Below are 21105 nucleotides of genomic sequence, written 5' to 3'. Positions count from 1 at the left end.
AATACTTGTTTCAAATCAAATGTCTTCATACAAGATCACTTCATTAGCAGAGTTGGTGGCTGATCCTTCCATGATGCGGTCCCTTTTGGTTTCTATATGTTTTTCTTGGCTTCATTCTTGCTGACTGATACGACGCGAAGAACTTTGTTGGTGAGAAGCAGTCCTCTATGGTAAAAGTTTATATATGAGAATGGACATGGGGTGACTGAGAATTGCAAATGATCTCATTTCAATCTTCATTTCAAAGGAAGTTATTTCATTACATTTGCAGCCATGTTCCCTTTGGTGGATCTTTCAGCAACATATGCTTCTTTGAACAACCACTATTTTTTAACTAACCAGCTTGTATGCGTATGAATATATATGCTTAAACCTCATATGATAAGGACCATCACACCAACAAAAAAAATCTTATATGATGAGGACCATCTTGAAACATTAAAAGCAAGTAAAACTTTGTATTTCAATTGAGATGCTATCAACATAAAAACAATATACATTTTTTTTCGATACATGTATAATGATTTATATGTTACTACTTATCGTACTTTTATGTTTTATGTCAATTATTTTGCTGTTCACAAAAAAGTTAGGAAACAAAAATAAAATTGAAAAAAATTAGTAGAACATTTATATAAATGAAATGACTGCTTACATGTCGGAGAATTTCAAGAGAGAGACTCTAACAAGTTCCTTGTGCAGCAAAGTAACAGAAAAAACTGATTGAAAAAGATCATCTACTCAATCAAAACCTTTGTTTTTAATAAGTCAATATGTGAAGCTGCTTGATCTTGTAAAAAGTTTACATGTTATAACAGCAAAGGAAGCTTGGGAAATTAAAACATATGAAGGAGCATATATCCAACTTAACGGACAAGGTTGCATGGCTTAAAAAGACAATTTGAGTTGATTGAACATTTCAAAGATGAAAGTATTTGTTATTATTTTTCACGAATGGACAAGTTGGTCGAGAAATGAAGAATCACAGTGATAATTTAACACCAAAACCTTTCAAAAATACTATAACACAAAAATAAGTCATGGAGAAAATTGTGCAGACACTAACAAGTTGATTCAATTACGCAGTAGCAGCAATTCAAGAGTCAAAAGATATGAACACAACGACCTAGAATGATTTGCTATCACCCTTGGAGTCACATGAAATGCAAATGAGTGAAAAGTCAAGTGACACAATCGATCAAGCATTTAATGTCATAAATGCGGGATTTGTGCAAAGGAAGGTAGACCACAACTAAAGAGGTACATAATAACTCTTTGAAAATAAATCCAACATTCGATGTCACAAATGCAACAAGAATGGACCATATATATATATAGCAACCACAAATTTTCCTACTCAAGCAATTTGGTTACGGAAAATGCCAAGTGAAACGTACATTATGTGGACCATTGATTTGTATAAGAACTAACGAAAACACCATGTATACATCTAGGAACTAGAAACATTCATATCAATTAATGATAGTTTACACGCGGGAGAGATCCTTGGGAAGGATATCAAATCTTCTAAAAGTCGGGGGCTCGCCATTGGATTTTGGATATCTGGACTATGGATTGCCATAACCTGTAAAACCCTTGCATTTTGCAAAATATATGTTGCAAATTGAAAGTCAGCTTCCATAGCTTGATAGTCTTCGATTTCACATGTTGTTAGATTAGAGGTAACACATTCAGGAACATGATATGGGTGTTTCCAATCCTTTGTGGTTTTGAATGAACCTATCCACTGTCAATCAGAAACAAAATATGATTTGTAAAACTTCTTGAACATAAGAGAAGAACAAGTAAAAATCAATAACTATCCATTGATGCGACAAACAAACCTTTTTAATTGTAAGAGTTTGGAGTTTGGGACAATTTTGGAGCATTTTCACTACCTCATCCCAATCATGAGTGCCAATGCACCAAGATAGACGAAGGTCGGTTAAGTTTTCAAACACGGGAAAGCCTTTGTAATATAAATTGATTTCTTCATTGGCAAGATTTGTCTCCATCTGCAAAGTCACACATAAGATTAGTCGAAATGAAAATATTTGACTTAATGTATCAAAATTATGCTACTTTTATTGATGATAAAAGTAGCATACCTCATGTACACGTAGAAATCGGACATTATAAATTGCTCTAAACGGAAGGTCGAATAATCTTATATCAGCATTGATCAACTTGGATAGCGATTTAAAGTACCCTCCCGTTGTAACATTGGTTGTTGTTTCAATATATTTAGTTTTCAAATTCTCCAATACGGGACACCCAGAAAGAAGTTTCATGAAATCCTCCATATTTTCAAAATGAATATTAAACATAGTTAGGGTTTTGATTAAAGGAAGATCAACAGAACCATGAAACAAAGTGCCTATATGTATTCCCGTCAAACCCAAAACCACAAGTGTTTTGCAGCAGAAGACGGTAGGTGCTAAAGGGACGTATACCAAAGGTAAAAAGTGTAGCTGGAGATCCTTGACACGACGTTGTTTTGCTGCTTCGACCCATTTGTCGAAGCAGGCAGCCTCAGTCTCCAAGAGTTTAGAACTAGACATGATAGTGAGATAAAAAGATTTGAGAGTTAGGTGGTGAGAGTGTGGGGAGAACATAACAACGTCCATGAATCGACGGAGCTTAATCAAGTTCTCTGAGTTGTGCACCCTTCTAACGGCGATGTGAAGATCGGAGCGTGAGTAGCATAACAGGCGCCACCTCTTGGAAAGAACGCTGGTTTTGAAAGCTTGTTTGAGCGGAAGAAAAGAGAGTATGTGAGTTAGTATCTCGTCGGGGAAGTTGTTGATACTCGTCGTCGTCGATTGTGACTGTGAAGGAGGCATTATTTTCCTCCTCTTGTTATTTATTTCGTTTTCCATGGAATGAATGGCTTCTTCTAATAACAAAAGAAATCTACTGATTGGGCGATGATGCTGTGTGTGGGAAATTTGGTTGAGATTGCCGATGCTGTGAACAAAGGGGTTCAAATCCCGGCCACCACGAAAAAAAGGTAAAGGTTTTATCAGAAGAAAAACAAAATAAGAAGGTTTTTGGCGATGTTGACAAAAACCCTATTTCCGTTTCAGTTATTACTAGGAAAGGGTTTTGAAATTCTGCGAGATTGGGTAAGCTCTTGAAAAAAATTTGAGAGGAATTTTTTTTTTTGGAACGCATAGTAACAAATTACGAATTTGTTACAATAATAACCTATAATTTTTTCATTTTACACTTTAATCATTTTAGCGGATATAAATCCATAATATAAATGGATTCGGTTTCTGTGATCTGAACAACTTACCTTAGGGTGTAAATTAAAGTAAGGTACCGGCCTAACTTTTTTTCTACTTCTTTAAAATTTAAAGGAGAAAGTAGCCAAACACAATTTATATTAAACACTTAATAAATAAAAGTATTTTTTCTAAATCAACAAAAATGAATGGAAGGAGCTTTGTGACACAAGTTGTTAAAAGTTGAAACTAACTTTAAAACAATAGTGGATGTTATCTTTAAAACTATAAAACTATTTACTTGCACACACTTTATCTTTTCAATAAATGTAGTATGTTATCTTTCTCTCGTAACAAACAATTGTTGGTTATTATTTTATTCTCCAACAAATTCCTATTTTTTTGCTTTCTCTTGTAACAAACAATTGTGAATTTTTTAAATTGTCAATTTTTTAAATATTGTGCACATCTTTTTCATTATTTTAAGTCAATATAAAAATTATTCCAACTTCACATTAATCAAAAGTTAAGATAAAATTAACTTTCTTCCAACTCCTTTAATCAAAGTTAAGACTTCAACTATGACTTCAATCAAAGCTAGATTCACAATGTGTGATATAGATTTGAATGTTGAGATTACTCCTTTACCACATTTAAATATTGTTGTTGAAACATCATTAACAAACCAACCTATATTTGGTTTAGAGAAGTCACATGAAGAGAACTTTGAAGAGGAGACAGAAGAGAGCAACAATGGTACTGGTACATTATTTATTTCTTTGAAGATAACAAGAAACAAACTTTGTTAAGAAAAAAAAAACACTTTAGTTTTTCAAATAGATAACATTAATTAGTTTTATGGAAAAAGATAAGAGTAATTGAAAAATCGTACCCTTAAAATACCAAAAGACAGTTAAATAGGAACGGAAAATTCACCCTAAAAATACTTAAAAAGAAAAGGGGGGAGTACTATTCAAGGTCGGTTCAAATATGTTTTTTGACAGCATGTATACTTTTTTTTTTTTTTACAAATTGTATATTGTTCATGTTGTTAATATGAACTTCTTTAAAAAAATGTTGTTAAAATGAACTCGTTTACGTACAAATTAAAGTAATTTAATTACTTATCTCAACGGATGAAAATATTAAAATTGTTAAGTCGAATATCATGATTGAAATTCAAACTTAAGTCCATTTATTTATGTGTAAATTTCCAATGATCATTATCTTTTTGACTATCTACCAAAAATTTATATAATTTTTTTAATTCGTTTTATAAAGTTTAAGACTATCAAGTCCTTCATAAATGCAATTTCTTAGAAAAAAATAGAATAAAAATGGTTTTTCTATCATATGTAAATTTGCACATGTTAAAAAATTTAAAATGGTAAACAACTTCTACTTCTTGCCAAAGGACTTAATTTTACCATTAGTATTAAAGTATCTTTAAAGCCAAAACAAAGCTAGGTCAAACGGAGCCTACATAATATCAACAATTAACTAACGAATTAAAAGTATATATATTGTAGATACATCATCAAAATCCCGAAGCCAAAACAAAGCTAGGTCAAACGGAGCCTACATAATATCAACAATTAACTAACAAATTAAAAGTATATATATTGTAGATACATCATAAAAATCCCGAGTTTGATAAAATCCAATAGCTAAAGTAAATTATTTACACTTGTATTTTTTTTTTTTAAGAATTTATACTTCTACTTTGTACATACAACTAATTGAATTTGAATAAGATATTATATTTAATGGTTAACTATATTTTTATCTCTAATCCTTCAAATTTTTAAAAAGATAAAAGACTAAGACGATTGAGAAAAAAGATAAAAATCTAAAACTATTTAGAAAAGAGATGAAGGAATAAATTGAATTTTTAGTAAAAGATAAAGGACGAAATTTTTTGTTTAAGTGAAAAAAGTTAAACATAGTAATAATTTATTTAAATTTAATTATTTATAATTGCAAATACATAATGTAAATTGATTTTTTAACTATACAAATTGTATGGTTTATAGTGTAAACCATCAAATGGGGAGAAATAAATGTCTTTCTAAAGTAGGTCCTGAAGTTATGATAAAATTGTCCTTCAATCTATTTCTTCTTATGTGATGAGTATTATTCAGTTACCCACTTTACTTATCAACACCATAGAGAAGATGATAAACTCGTTCTGGTGGGGTCATCGTGGTTACAATAATTGTGGTATTCATTGGATAGCATGGGAAAAGCTATCGGCACACAAAAATCATGGTGGCATGGGTTTTAAAGATCTCATGACTTTCAATTTGGTTATGCTAGGAAAACAAGGTTGGAGATTTCAAACGGACCGAACTCTCTTGTTTCCCGCATTTTTAAACCTCGCTACTTCCCTGCTAAGATTTATCTCATGGCTAATCTAGGCCATAATTCGACTTATGTCTTGAGGAGTATTTTGCGCGCCCGCTTTATTGTTCGAGGTGGGGCAAGGTGGTGTATCAGATTAGGTAACTCTATTTCTATTCTTGATGAACCTTGGTTGTTGAATGGTGGTTGTATATACAGAAATATTTTGGGGGCACATTTTGTTAGTGAATTTACTTAGATAGCTGAATTGATTATCTTCCAAGAGGTGGAATGATGTTTTGGTTCGACAAGTTTTTAGTGAAAACATAGCTTCGGTCATTCTCGATACACTGTTGGTTTCTTAAGTTCCAGATGACCATATGATTCGGAAATAAGAGAAAAATGGGTGTTATTATGCATACACTTTCCAAAAATTGTAAGGGGATAAACACCACAAGAAGCCAAATGAAGATTTGGATAAACACCACAAGAACCACAAGTATCATGAACATATGGACAAGCCTACGGTGGCAAAAACATTTAACTCAAGTTTTAGACGATCAAGATTACCATTAGCTGGTAAAACATTGTTCAAGGAGAACATATATGATTGTAAAGATGAACTCTCAAACATAGTAGAAAACATTTCCAAGACTTGAAAGAGACGAGTATTCCAAAAGCAATTGGGTCTAACTGGCCTTATATCAAACAAGTAGTAGTAGTAAGGGGAGAACTCAATTTTCACAAATTCATTTGATTCATTAGTTCCAACTACAAGCAACCAATGTAAGACAAAATGAATGGATAGAAAAGTTGGCATTTACGATTGAGTTTTTTCGCAATACAAAGATCAATTTGGAACTTAAGAAAATCTTATACGGGGTGGTGCAAAAAGAAAGGGATCTCAATAAGGCAAGATAGGTGTTTACCTTAGTAATCAATGATAAATCCATTGGGTGACGGAAATTTTTGTAAAGTAACATAATCAGATGGCGAGTCGGTACCTGTTTCAACAGTTCTTCTGTTTTTTTGTTAATATTAAATGACTAAACGATGATTCCTCATTTTTTTTCATAAAAAATACCTAACTTTTTTATTTCTAAAAAAAATCGTGTGACTAATTTTCACTATATTTTAACGTATAAAAATAATAAATGATAATATCAAAGAATAATTTTCATCATAAAATACTTGCAACAAACTAAAGTTGCATGACATAAAACTGCATTAGCATTAAAATAACCAAAAAGTGCAACATCCGAATTTGTAACTCTAGCATGTTTTAATTTTCAATATAGAATGCTTTGTGTAAATATGGGAAATTAAACTTGATTTATGACCAAAACATATATATATATTTTTTTTGACAAAATGACCAAAATATTTTGTATTCTCCTTCTTCCCAATGAAAATTAGAAAAATGTTGGCATTATTGGGTAAGTGGGATTATTGGGTTTGGGTCTGGATTTACCCGAAACCCGTTATTTTTTTATGGGTTTTTCATTTTTAAAGTCATACTTACCCAATTACTCAACCTAACCCACTTTTTTGGGTTTTGTTGGGTGGGTTTGACCGGGTTTTCCGGATTGACCCAACTCATGTAGACCCCTAATTTTCGGTTGAACAAGTTGCACTTCCTTCTTTGGCATTGAATGGAGTTCCAAACGTGACCTATCCATGGACAATTGATTTGGTGTTGAAGGCGGAGGACACAATTGTGTCGGTAACACAACTTGATTTGTGAGAGAAGCAGTTGGGAATGTTAACTACTGGTGTGGATCCTCTTCTTTATTGTCCACCGACAAAACTTCCCTGAACTCAGGTTGAAATTGCTAGATAAAAGTGGTGGTGAATGATTCCCAATCCACATCTGGATGTCGTGGATACCACCATTTCCACCAGTTGAAAGCACGACCTTGCAAAGCACTCACCTCCGCTGGCAGTTGTGCTTGTTTTGAGACTCCGTTCACCCTGAAACGGTCCTCGATGCAAAGTATTCATCAATAACCATGTGAATCACTAGAAAAACATGAAATCCCCATATACAACCTCAAGGTAGAGGGAATGAGAACGAAAATTAAATCTCTAAATGATATGACCCAATTCTAGTAGGGATCACACTCTAGAATTTAGAGAGAGAAACTAGAGAAAAAAGGAAATTCATTATATTTTTCATTGATTCAAATCCATGCGGCATACATTCTTTATATAGGCTTGTGTATACTCATAATAATATAACTACAGCGGCTACATAATAACACTACTTAGTAACTAACCAATAGAATATGCCTAAAAGATTCCTTCTAGATTAAGATGAGTCATTCTACCTTCTAGAACTAGATGAGTCGCCACATTTGTGATTCTTATCCTAAATATCCTATCACTAAGCATTTAACAACTAATTTTAATGTTAAGGACTAAACTGGCTAAATCATTATAACAACGAGATACAAAGATAGAACAAAATGATGATTTCTATACATATGCACTGCACCTTGTGAAGCCTGGATACGAGATATGATACAGATACGATACTGCACCGATACGGAAAAATTTCAAAAATCAAGATACGATACGGCTAGGATACGTTAATAAAAAAATTACTACCTCCGTTCCTTTTTAATTGTCACTTTTTAACATTTTACACAAATCAAGACAATCAATAAAAGTTACTACTTTTGATACCATTGTTTTTACTTTTATTATAATGACCTTATTAATTTAATATTTCATTTCATGTGTTTCTCTCTCCGCAATAAATATCTAAGGGTAATATTGGTAAAACAATATCTAATGTTGCATTGAACTTTGAAAGTGACAGTTAAATAGGTACAAATTTTTTCTCTAAAAGTGACAATTAAAAAGGAACGGAGGGAGTATATAATTAAATGTACAATATAATTATAACCATTTTTTTTAATATGCAAATATATTAACAAACAAAAGAAACCAGTCATAGGCTCGTAACATATCAACATAAATATAAATAGGAAAATGCTAACAAGTGCCCTTAGGGCATTGTTTAAGCATTCAAAAGTAGTAATTTTTGCATTGGAAATTGTGTAGTTAAGACTTTTATATTTGTTTGACTTGTATTTTCAAGACAATATTTCCTTTTGTGGGTTCCTTAAACAATGCCCTTAGGGCACTTGTTAGCAAGACCCATATAAATAATATTGTCGATTAAGAGAGTGATGATTAGTCAATTATATACACAATATATCCTAAAAAGAGCACCATAAGTGTTATACTATACCTAAAAGGTTAGTGCTATACTATATCGATCCAAAAAAGAAGCACTATATCCAAAAAAGAACACATCAGTACTCAAGAGTTAAGTTATTTTAGTTAACATTAATTGGGAAATATCGGGGCAGGTATCAATGATAATTATCGGATACTCTCCTGATACGTATCGGGAAGTATCAAATAATTATTTTTTTAAAAAATAAAATTTAATCTTCGGATACTTTCCTAATACGTATCGGGAAGTATTAGACAGATATCGGTGCAGGATACGCAGATGATACGATACGTCATCCATTTTAAAGTACAGTAGAAACTCTTTAATTTAATACTCGGTAAATTAATAAACTCTCTAAAATAATAAATTTGTCCGGTCCCGACTTGGGCCAATGTAAAAAATTGAAAAACTCGATAAAATAATAAGATAATAATTTTTTGGGAGATCCCCTTATAATTTTCGGTCCCAAGAAAATCATAAATTAATAATTCATAGAAACTGAAAAAAATATATTAAGAATACATTGAACACATTTGTTCCTCTTGTTTACATTTACTGTACTTCAAAAGTCATTATTGATTTCCAATGCCTATAACACAGTAGTTACTAATTTACGTTGAATCTCAAGGTTCGCTGCAACGTAATTCTAAGAGGCGTAGACTAATTTTTCTTTTTGTTTGGTATGCATAGTATAATTACTTAAAAACTCTTTAAATTAATAATTATTAATTTATCGATAAATTAATAACTTTCTAAATTAATAAATTTCTCCGATCCTAACGTTATTAATTTATAGAGTTTTAACTGTATCGGGGCTTGAGAGACTACACCACATTAAAAACAAACTTTAGCCCACTAAAGCGAAACAAAGAATTCTTAAAAAAAAAAGAAGACAAATGATATTTAAACAACCATTTTTTGACAATTTTTATGACAACTTTCTCTTTCATACTCACATTGTCTTCATACTTTCTCTCTCTATTGCTTTGATTTTTGGGCCACTACCTAAATTTCTTTGTATAATTTGGTTGTCCATCAAGTTGTCACAATAAATGGTTGTTCAAATAACATTGCTCAAAAAAGAAAAAAAAAAAAGCGAAACAAAGAAAAATATTTTACTTAATGACTAAGATTTGCGTACGCCTGTGGTTAGAGCACTTGGAGCCCACGCATATCCATCTATAAATACCACCCAAATCAACATCGATTCTCACAACCTTTTTTAACTTTTACCTTACCCCACCTCCGAATCAGTCCAAATTTCCCCTTTCTCCTCTCAACTTTCGTATTTCTCATCAACAATGGCCTCCGTCACTCTCGTTGGCCCACCTGAGATCTATACTCTCAAATCAAACCCTAACCCTACCACCACCACCACCGCTCAAACCACCACTCAAACCACCACCACCACTAACGATGTCTTCGTCGATCAAATGGTAGCCAACTTCAATTCTCTTCCAAGGAACCGAAACCCACCGATGGGGTTGACTGAAAACATGTCACCAACGTTTCTCTCCACCGGTAACCCTTGTCTCGATTTCTTCTTCCATGTTGTTCCCGACACTCCTTCTGAAACACTCGTCGAGAGGCTCAAACTAGCTTGGTCCCAAAACCCTCTCACTGCCCTCAAACTCGTCTGTAACCTCCGTGGTGTTCGTGGTACCGGCAAGTCCAACAAAGAAGGCTTCTATGCTGCCGCTCTATGGTTTCATGAAAATCATCCTAAAACCCTAGCTTCCAATGTTCCTTCCCTCGCTGACTTTGGTTACTTCAAAGATCTCCCTGAGATCCTCTATCGTCTTCTCGAAGGTTCTGAAGTTCGCAAAACGCAGAAAGAAGAGTGGAGGGAAAGGAAATCTGGATCCAAAAGGAAATCTTCATCTTCATCAGCCCCTTTTTTAAGGAGAGGAATAAACAAAAAACAACGACACCACCACAACAAGAACTACAACAACAAGGACGTCAAGGATAACAAAGGGTGGAAGGGTACTGAGAAAGACTCCATCGTGACTAAAGAGGTGGCAGCGAGAGTTAAGGCTCAGAAGGAAGCTGCTCATGCTTTGAAGGAAGAGAAGAGGATTGCCTTGGCTAAGAAGCTTGTTGATCGTTACACTACTGATCCCAATTTCAAGTTTCTTCATGATTGTATCTCTGATCATTTTGCTGATTGTTTGAAGAAGGATCTCGAGTTTTTGAAATCTGGGTCGCCCACAAAAATCAGTCTTGCTGCTAAATGGTGCCCTTCCGTTGACTCTTCCTTTGATCGGTCAACGCTGTTATGTGAGACCATTGCCAAGAGGATCTTCCCTCGGGAGGAATATGAAGGTGTGGAGGAGGCGCATTATGCTTATAGGGTTCGTGATCGTTTGAGGAAAGATGTGTTGGTGCCGTTGAGGAAGGTGTTGGAGTTGCCTGAGGTGTTTATTGGTGCTAATCAATGGGGTTTGATTCCTTACAATAGGGTTGCTTCTGTGGCCATGAAGTTTTATAAGGAGAAGTTTTTGAAGCATGATAAGGAGAGGTTTGAGAAGTACTTGGAGGATGTGAAGGCAGGGAAGACTACTATTGCTGCTGGTGCTTTGCTTCCTCACGAGATTATAGAGTCTTTGCGTGATGGAGATGGTGAAGTGGCTGAGTTGCAGTGGAAGAGAATCGTTGATGATTTGCTCAAGAAGGGAAAGATGAGGAATTGTCTTGCTGTGTGTGATGTGTCTGGGAGTATGCATGGGACCCCTATGGAGGTGTGTGTAGCATTGGGGTTGTTGGTGTCTGAATTGAACGAGGAACCATGGAAAGGGAAGGTTATTACTTTCAGCAGGAAGCCTCAGCTTCATGTGATTGAGGGGGATGATCTGAAGTCCAAGACAAAGTTTGTGAGGAACATGGATTGGGGGATGAACACTGATTTCCAGAAGGTGTTTGATCGCATATTGGATGTGGCTGTCAATGGGAATCTCAAGGAGGATCAGATGATTAAGAGGATCTTTGTCTTTAGTGACATGGAGTTTGATCAAGCGTCTGCAAACTCTTGGGAGACCGATTACCAAGCAATCACTAGGAAGTATAGAAAGAAAGGGTATGGTTCTGCTGTGCCTCAGATAGTTTTTTGGAATCTGAGAGACTCGAAGGCCACCCCGGTGCCATCCACTCAGAAAGGAGTGGCACTGGTAAGTGGTTTTTCGAAGAATCTGCTGACATTGTTCTTGGATAATGAAGGTGATATAAGCCCTGTAGAAGCCATGGAAGCTGCCATCGCTGGCCCCGAGTATCAGAAACTAGTTGTGCTGGATTGATTTCCTTCTGTAATTTTTAGTGTTTTATTCAGTGGAACATTAGTAAGTTGATAAAAAGGAAATAGGCGAGTCTGTTTATGAACTACTGCTTGATTTGATTGTTGGAAACAAATTTTTGATATGCTTGTTCAGTTGAAATGACAGTGCGTTTTTAATGCAAATTGGTTACCTCTTTCATTTGTGTTACCTTTTATTTTGTCCTTCAGGACCAATCTCTATTTTCTATATAAGATGTTTGCAATTAGATATAAGTTGTGTGCAGGGAAGGGAGCAAGTGCAGATTAAATTGAATAACAGTGAACACATTAAGGTTTACAGTATTAGATTTTTTTTAAGAGGATCATGTAATTCATAGTAGAGGATTTTTTGTCAAAGTTCTTCTGTTGAAAAACTCGCCACTGAAAAAACTGTTTGTTAGTTTTAGTGTATTACTTCGATAGGTGCTGCTGCTGAAATTAGATTCTCATCTCATGAAATCGAAGTTCTATTTGCAGGCAGACATTAATGATCATTACAATCATCTGTAAAATGTATTTGTAATCAATTGTGCAGCACCTCAAAACAAAAATGTAGCTGTCATACATGAGCTTTAATTCTTAGTGACATAAGTAACAACACATTGAAGAATGAAACAATCTGCCAGAAAACATCTCTGTTAATCTAACATTTTTTGTACTATGATTCGTTCTACATTTGTTGTAGAACATAGTTTTCTTTGTATGAGATTGATCACACCATTTGAAAAGTGATTTCCTCTATTAGAGACTCATAGGGTGATTTCCTCTATTAGAGACTCATAGGTTTTTGTGCAAGGACAAGAGCATTGTGCATTTTCTTAGATCCTTGAATTGATAGTCCTGTCGTTCTTATTCTGCATCATATATCCAACAAGATTTCATCTTGTGAAACTACAGTATAAGAGTGAGAGTCTGTTTTCTTAAATTCAATATCTATGGAAAACTTCGGTCCATTTATGGAGTTGGAATGTAGTACTTATCCTATGGTCCATGGTAACAGATGAAACACTTGCTCTTCAGTCGGAAAATAGCATGCACCAGGATACCATGGAACTGGCTTTTTAGGGGAGATAGAAATTAGAAGTCTGATAAGGGTCAGAGAGGACATTAAAAGGTGCGTGCACATTCTTCATATCTAATTTACCACATACATGTGGAAGAGTTTCTTGTCATCTATCTTTCAAATGCATAAACCAGGGAACTATTTATTCACACATGTGTTTGTGTGAAACACTCAAGACAGCATAATGCATTGGAGGATTTGATTTCTGATGTATTAGATCAGCAAGCAGGAAATTTTGTATTGAATAAAAATGAGCAAAACTTGCATACAACTGCTTATGCATGGTTCCTGCTGTCTTCTGTTATCGTCTGTTTGCCCTGTTAATAATTCCCATTAACTTATGTTTTCGGATGTGAGTTTATTATAGTAGTTGGCAAACCATGGCGGACTTTGGCAATTAGTTTATGATGGCGTGATGGTTCTGGCTCGAATAAGGAGGCTTAGAACCTTGCAATAACCTTGTTCACAAATGAGTCAAGGCACAAATTTCTCAATTTCTGGTTTTGAAGAATTCGTAACGGATTTCTCACACGCCTGATAATTTTAAATTTGAAGCTAATCAAGCAAATGTTAGTCACCAGTGATGAGATGAGAAACTTGATCTCAATTCTCAACTGATACATAAAGTTTTAGTAAGGGCTGGCTATTTCACTGGTGTAAAGTTGGGACCAACACATAAAGTTAATCTCAACTGATACATAAAGTTTTACTAATTGCTTCACGTGTTTGCATATAATACTTCTACTTGGGTAAAAGTTATTTGGTGCATTTGCTGGTATAAAGCACACCAAAGTCCTTTTCAGACTTAAGGTCCAAATTACTGAAGGAATCCACAAGCTTAGTATGATGTGTGTGCTATGTTCAAAACTATGTTACTGAATTGCTTCTACTTGTCTTTTTTCTTGTCCGGGTATTTCTATAGTCTTAGAATATTGCAAATACCTTTACTCACTACTAAACTACTACGTCGAATATCTCCGATGTTCTTATTGGTGGGGGGAGGAATAAGCATTATTTTAGATTAGGAGTATTGAAGTTCTTGTAAGGATTTACTTTGTCTATCTCTGGATGACAGGGTCCATCTTTTATGCCTTGTCACAGTTTATACAATAATAGAATTGTTTTTCATTTTTACAAAATTTGCTCAGCTCGAACAAAACCACTTTTTCTTCAAAATGTTGTAAGAACATCGGTCAGTATTGAATGGCTGAAATGAACAGTTTAAGAGAATGAGGTGCCACATCGAAATGGGATTTAGTATTTTTATGTATTAAAACTTTGAAACAGAACAGGTATTGTGATACTGTGATACAGTGGTTCTGTCAGTGATGACAATTGACAACAACTTCTAAGATATCACTAAATTGATAAAACAATATTTCATTGTGTCTCTCTTGGTTTCCCAAGTTAATCCCTGGAAAAAGTTAGTAACTAATTAATCATTATTTATCATTAAGCACTTGATAACAAGTACTTTTTCATAACACAAGTAACTAAAGAATCACGAAAAATGCAAACGCTTGCATAAAATAAAGATGTTGAGAGTTTCTTATAGCTAATGAAATCAAGCAGTTTCTGTGAAAACACAGCAATTTTATATTGAATGAAAATGTGCAAAACTTACATACTGTTGCTTACGCATGGTTCTTACTGTTTTCTATATGCACGGTCAAGCCAAATAAGTTTATAATTGAAATAGTAATCAGCCACATGTGAAGGTGTAAATTTTTTGTCATTTTAGTTAACCCTCCAGATGTTAATGTTGGTAAGATAAAATAGAAGAATTTATGGTTCTAAATTGCAGCTGTGACATTGCTGCGAATTTTGACGTTGCGGCAAAGTATAGCGGCCACAGTTGCGGTTACAATACCGTTACGGTGACCTCTAAAACCTTTATTGTGGCTGTAGTTTGGGTTGCAGACAACAATTTAGAACTATTGTCTAACATATGCTTGATGTTTTTACTTTTGAGTTTTTGACTATCAAGCTTATTTACAGTTGAACTCATCAAGATTGAATGAAAGTTGTATCAACACAATTAGAACTACAGTGTGTCCACTATTCCCCTCATCCCTTCCAATTTGCTTGCAAACACAAGTTGGTTTAATTAACAAGGAGCCATTTTTTTCGAAATTGGTTTTTGGCGGGAAGCGGAAATATATAGAAGAAATCTTGAAAATAGACATCAACCCTGGTTGGAAAAAGGGGAGAATTTCTTGGGAAAGGAAACCAACAACCAGGAGCTGCTCCATCTGATCTAATTGATGTGGTGAATGAGAGACCTCATGCTTTGTTCAAGAGGGATGGAAATGGTTTGGTCCCAAAAAAGATATTAATTCCAGTAGCTCTTTTTGGAAAGACTCTCAACATAACCATGGATATCCATCTACTATTCTAGAAGAGACATTAAATGGTTTAAAGTTAAATAAAGGTGTCATGTTTTTATATGATGTGCCTAGTTCGAAAAATTGAAATTGACTTATATGGAGATATTTCCTTATAAGTTGGAATCTGCCTCATATCAATTTTCATTAGTTTTAGACCTGTTATTTATCATTCAATTTTCACATTTTTGTTATTTTATAAACCTTTATTTGGCTGATAGTAGTTTGAGAATTATTTTCTCTCTCTTTTTTCTTGTAAGACAGAACACAACTAACTATGATACTTTGGCCAATAAAATATTGCAATATGTTGAAGATTTTGTATTCCGCAGATCATATAACATTGAAGAATCCAATTATATTGATTGTAATTCATAATATCCTTCTATGTAAATAAAACATGACATATTATATTGTATCCTCTATAAGATAAAAGAATTAATGACACCCATTCTTTCTATTATTTGAGTGAAAATGACGACACCAACTTATTACGCTCTGAGCTTTTAGGTTGTTCCCAAGTAACCAAAGGAGAATGTGCTGCAGAAAATGTGTTTTTGTTACAATGTTCATACATTTAGTTTCCAAGTATTCAATAATCCTTTGTAAATCCTCCTTTCATACCTTTGAAAGCAGAGAATTTCAACTTGTAGTGTTGTCACATATAATCCCATTGAAAGTAGTCGTGTTTGTATGGCAATTATGTCACAATAGGATATCTATGGAAGATACCATATTCAGGCGTTATTATTGGAGAGGATGTGTTGTTTTTTTTGACCGAAAGAGAGGATGTGTTGTTGTGTATCAGTGGTTGTGGGATTATGAATCGTTAAATCTTTTGATCTTCCAATGACCTGTGTTTTCTAAATCACAATATACTTCAGCAAAATGGTTGAGTATATCTGTTGTGTTTTACAATGATCTCCGCCAACATTTAAGCCAATTCTCTAGTTTTATTCAAGGGGAAGACTTGCGGAGGCAAAATTATTTACTTCATGGTTTGCACGTATTTGAGTCAATTGTAAATTTGGAATGCTCGCGATAAAGGTGTTTTCCAAGGAAAGACAATATCGTTGGATGATATGCTTAATGGTGTGCAAGTTCGTTAAAGTGCTTGTGAAGAAGCCAAGTGTGGTGCAAACATTGGTAGGTGCAATTTTTTTGGATGTGTGGAGAGTTTTGCGGTGATTGTTGCTGCTACGATTGCGTGTCTGGTGATGGTGGAGAGGATAGTGTGTGATGGAGGCAAGTCGCCCGGTGATTGCTTTGGAGAGTCAGGATGTGGTTGTTGGGGCAGTGGAGGGTCGTTTGGTGGTTGGGAGTTGGGACGTTGGAGGGTCTATAGTGGTTGGGATGGTGGAGGGTAATCAGGTACATGCAATTCTTCTTTAGCTGAAGGTTGTTTGTTCTTCCTGATTGCAGAGAGATGGCGGCGAGGGTTCCATCGTGGCGGCGATGGTGGGCAGAGAGATGGATTGCATAATACCTTGATACTTCGTTGTTGTATGTGATCAGTGGAGTGCTTTCCGATTGGCTAAGTTGCACTTCCTTCTCTGGCGTTGAAGGGAGTTTCAAATGTGACCTATCCATGGAAAATTGATTTGACGTTGAAGGTGGAGGACACAGTTGCGTTGGTAACACAACTTGATTTGCGAGAGAAGCAGTTAGGAATGGTAACATAACTTGATTTGCGAGAGAAGCAGTTAGGAATGGTAACACAAATTGATTCAACGTCCACCGGCAAAATTTCCCTGAACTCAGGTTGAAATCGCCAAATAAAAGAGGTGGTGAATGATTCCCAATCCACATATTGATGTCGTGGATACCACCATTTCCACCAGTAGAGAGTACGACCTTGCAAAACACTCGCTGCTACTGGTAGTTGTGCTTGTTTTGAGACTCCGTTCACCTTGAGATGGTCCTCGATGCAAAGTATCCATCAATAGCCATTTGAATCACCGTAAAACCATGAAATCCCCATATCCAACCTCAAGGTAGCGGGAATGAGAACGAATGAAATCACCAAATGATTAGACCCAATTCGAGTAAGGATCACACTCCAGAATTTAGAGAGAAACTAGAGAAAAAAAAAACAAAGGAAATTCATTATATTTTTCATTGATTCTAATCCATGAGGCATACAATGTTTATATAGGCTTGTGCATACTCATGATAAGATAAATACAACGGCTACACAATAACACTGGTTAGTAACTAACCAATAGAATATGTCTAAAAGATTCCTTCTAGATTAAGATGAGTCATTCTACCTTCTAGAAGTAGATGAGTCACCACATTTATGCTTCTTATTTTAGATATCCTATTACTCAGCTCTTAACAACTAATTTTAATGTTAAAGACTAAAGTGACAAAAGAAGATACACATCTAAAAACAATTTTATATTTTATCATAAATCAAAGATCATTATAACAACGAAAAGTTAGATCAAAATGTTTCCATACATAAGCACCACACCACATTAAAAAAAAAACTTTAGCCCACTAAAACCAAACAAAGAATTCTTAAAAAAAAAAAAAGCGAAACAAAAAAAATACTCCCTCCGTTTCAAAATGAGTGTCGTTTTAGGTGTTTACACACATATTAAGAAATGCAATGATTAAAAGAAAGAGAATGATTATTTTACCAAATTATCCTTATTAACTATTAGTTAGTTTTAAAAGTAATACTTTGGAAGTAGTGTGCAGAGTATTAATTGGAGGGTACAATTGAAAAGAAAAAGTTATTATTGCATTGGACATTCATTTTGAAACAAATTTTTTTAGCTAAAGCGACACTCATTTTGAAACGGAGGGAGTATTATACTTAATGACTAAGATTCTTACAACCCACGTATATCGATATCTATAAATACCACCCAAATCAACATCGATTTTTACAACTTTCTTTATCCTTTACCCCACCTTCGAGTCAGTCCAAATTTCATCTTTCTCCTCTCAACAACAATGGCCGCCGTCACTCTCGTTGGCCCACCTGAGATCTATTCTCTCAAATCAAACCCTAACCCTACCACCACTAACACCACCGCTCAAACCTCCACAACAACCACTAACGATGTCTTAGTCGATCAAATGGTGGCCAACTTCAATTCTCTGGCAAGCAACCAAAACCCACCGATGGGGTTGACAGAGAACATGTCACCAACGTTTCTCTCTACTGGTAACCCATGTCTTGATTTCTTCTTCCATGTTGTTCCTGATACTCCTTCTGAGACACTCGTCGAGAGACTCAAACTAGCTTGGTCCCAAAATCCACTCACCACCCTAAAACTCGTCTGTAACCTTCGTGGTGTTCGTGGTACCGGTAAGTCCGATAAAGAAGGCTTCTACGCTGCCGCTCTATGGTTTCATGAAAATCACCCTAAAACCCTAGCTACCAATGTTCCTTCCCTCGCTGACTTTGGTTACTTCAAAGATCTCCCTGAGATCCTCTACCGTCTTCTCGAAGGTTCCAAAGTTCGCAAAATGCAGAAAGAAGAGTGGAAGGAAAGGAAATCTGGATCCAAAAGAAAATCTTCATCAATAACCCCTTTTGATTTTGATTTTGATTTTAGGAGAGGAATACATAAAAAACAACGACACCACAACAACAAAAACAAGAAAGACTTCATCAAGACTGAAGAGGTGGCAGCGAGAGATAAGGCTCAGAAAGAAGCTGCTCACGTTTTGAAGGAAGAGAAGAGGATTGCATTAGCTAAGAAGCTTGTTGATCGTTACACTACTGATCCCAATTTCAAGTTTCTTCATGATTGTATCTCTGATCATTTTGCTGATTGTTTGAAGAAGGATCTCGAGTTTTTGAAATCTGGGTCGCCCACAAAAATCAGTCTTGCTGCTAAATGGTGCCCTTCCGTTGACTCTTCCTTTGATCGGTCAACGCTGTTATGTGAGACCATTGCCAAGAGGATCTTCCCTTGGGAGGAATATGAAGGTGTGGAGGAGGCGCATTATGCTTATAGGGTTCGTGATCGTTTGAGGAAAGATGTGTTGGTGCCGTTGAGGAAGGTGTTGGAATTGCCTGAGGTGTTTATTGGTTCTAATCAATGGGATTTGATTCCTTACAATAGGGTGGCTTCTGTAGCAATGAAGTTTTATAAGGAGAAGTTTTTGAAGCATGATAAGGAGAGGTTTGAGAAGTACTTGGAGGATGTGAAGGCAGGGAAGACTACTATTGCTGCTGGTGCTTTGCTTCCTCATGAGATTATAGGGTCTTTGGGGGATGGAGATGGTGGAGAAGTGGCTGAGTTGCAGTGGAAGAGAATTGTTGATGATTTGCTTAAGAAAGGAAAGATGAAAAATTGTCTTGCAGTGTGTGATGTGTCTGGGAGCATGTCTGGGACTCCTATGGAGGTGTCTGTGGCATTGGGGTTGTTGGTGTCCGAATTGAGTGAGGAACCATGGAAAGGGAAGGTTATTACTTTCAGTGCAGAGCCTCAGCTTCATGTGATTCAGGGGGATGATCTGAAGTCCAAGACACAGTTCGTGAGGGATATGGATTGGGGGATGAACACTGATTTCCAGAAGGTGTTTGATCGCATATTGGATGTGGCTGTCAATGGGAATCTCAAGGAGGATCAGATGATTAAGAGGATCTTCGTGTTCAGTGACATGGAGTTTGATCAAGCGTCTGCAAACTCTTGGGAGACCGATTACCAAGCAATCACTAGGAAGTATAGCGAGAAAGGGTATGGTTCAGCTGTGCCTCAGATAGTCTTTTGGAATCTGAGAGACTCGAAGGCCACCCCGGTGCCATCCACTCAGAAAGGAGTGGCGCTGGTAAGTGGGTTTTCAAAGAATCTGCTGACATTGTTCTTGGATAATGAAGGTGATATAAGCCCTGTAGAAGCCATGGAAGCTGCCATCGCTGGCCCCGAGTATCAGAAACTAGTTGTGCTGGATTGATTTCCTTCTATAATTTTTAGTTTAGTGTTTTATTCAGTGCAACATTAGTAAGTTGATAAAAAGGAAATAGGCGAGTCTGTTTATGAACTACTGCTTGATTAGATTGTTGGAAACAAATTTCTGATATGCTTGTAGTTGTTCTTCCGTTGAAATGGCAGTGTGTTTTTAATGCAAATTGGTTACCTCTTTCATTTGTGTTAACTTTTATTTTGTTCTTCAGGACCAATCTCTATTTTCCATATAAGATGTTTGCAATTAGATATAAGTTGTGTGCAGGGGAAGGGAGCAAGTGCAGATTAAATTGAATAACAGTGAACACATCAAAGGTTTACAGGATTAGATTTTTTTAAGAGGATCATGTAATTCATAGTAGAGGATTTTTTGTCAAAGCTCTTCTGTTGAAAAACTCGCGACTGAAAAAATTGTTTTTGTTAGTTTTAGTGTATTACTTCGATGGGAAATGCAATTTCGATAGTTTATGCCGTTCCCTGCTGCTGCTGAAATTAGATTCTCATCTCATTGAAAAAATTGTTTTTGTTTTAGTGTATTACTTCGATGGGAAATGCAATTTCGATAGTTTATGCCGTTCCCTGCTGCTGCTGAAATTAGATTCTCAT

General features: G+C 35.4%; 3 protein-coding genes across 3 annotated transcripts; 2 read left to right on the top strand and 1 right to left on the bottom strand.

Annotated features, from left to right (window-relative positions):
• Positions 1-1450: 1450 nt before the first annotated feature.
• LOC146921856 (F-box/FBD/LRR-repeat protein At1g78750-like) lies at positions 1451-2843 on the bottom strand. The gene is made up of 3 exons (XM_085711396.1): positions 2109-2843; positions 1845-2015; positions 1451-1747 (listed from the first exon to the last, which is right to left on the bottom strand). Exons 1-3 carry the CDS (start codon positions 2841-2843, stop codon positions 1451-1453), a joined length of 1203 nt encoding a protein of 400 aa, XP_085567522.1.
• A 7119-nt stretch (positions 2844-9962) lies between these two features.
• Positions 9963-12265, top strand: LOC146921855 (uncharacterized). Its single transcript, XM_085715114.1, has one exon. The coding sequence runs from the start codon at positions 10113-10115 to the stop codon at positions 12102-12104; it is 1992 nt and encodes a 663-aa protein (XP_085571240.1). The 5' UTR covers positions 9963-10112; the 3' UTR covers positions 12105-12265.
• Positions 12266-18456: 6191 nt separating this feature from the next.
• On the top strand, positions 18457-20679 carry LOC146921854 (uncharacterized). The gene has a single exon (XM_085715110.1). It carries the CDS (start codon positions 18533-18535, stop codon positions 20486-20488), a length of 1956 nt encoding a protein of 651 aa, XP_085571236.1. The 5' UTR covers positions 18457-18532; the 3' UTR covers positions 20489-20679.
• Positions 20680-21105: the final 426 nt, after the last annotated feature.

Source organism: Medicago sativa, chromosome 5 (assembly GCF_051527215.1).
Source record: "Medicago sativa cultivar Bolivia chromosome 5, Bolivia_mono, whole genome shotgun sequence".
NCBI classification, from domain to species: domain Eukaryota; kingdom Viridiplantae; phylum Streptophyta; class Magnoliopsida; order Fabales; family Fabaceae; genus Medicago; species Medicago sativa.
Note: the sequence above shows the minus strand (reverse complement) of the source record. Positions and strands in the feature narration are given on the sequence as shown.

Excerpts from the sequence above, each read along its gene's own strand:
- LOC146921854 (XM_085715110.1), top strand. The coding sequence starts at position 18,533 with ATGGCCGCCGTCACTCTCGTTGGCCCACCTGAGATCTATTCTCTCAAA.
- LOC146921855 (XM_085715114.1), top strand. The coding sequence starts at position 10,113 with ATGGCCTCCGTCACTCTCGTTGGCCCACCTGAGATCTATACTCTCAAA.
- LOC146921856 (XM_085711396.1), bottom strand. The coding sequence starts at position 2,843 with ATGCCTCCTTCACAGTCACAATCGACGACGACGAGTATCAACAACTTC. Across the intron at positions 2,016-2,108 it reads GATTTCTACGTGTACATGAG|ATGGAGACAAATCTTGCCAA; the intron begins GTATGCTACTTT and ends GTGACTTTGCAG. Across the intron at positions 1,748-1,844 it reads AAACTCTTACAATTAAAAAG|TGGATAGGTTCATTCAAAAC; the intron begins GTTTGTTTGTCG and ends TCTGATTGACAG.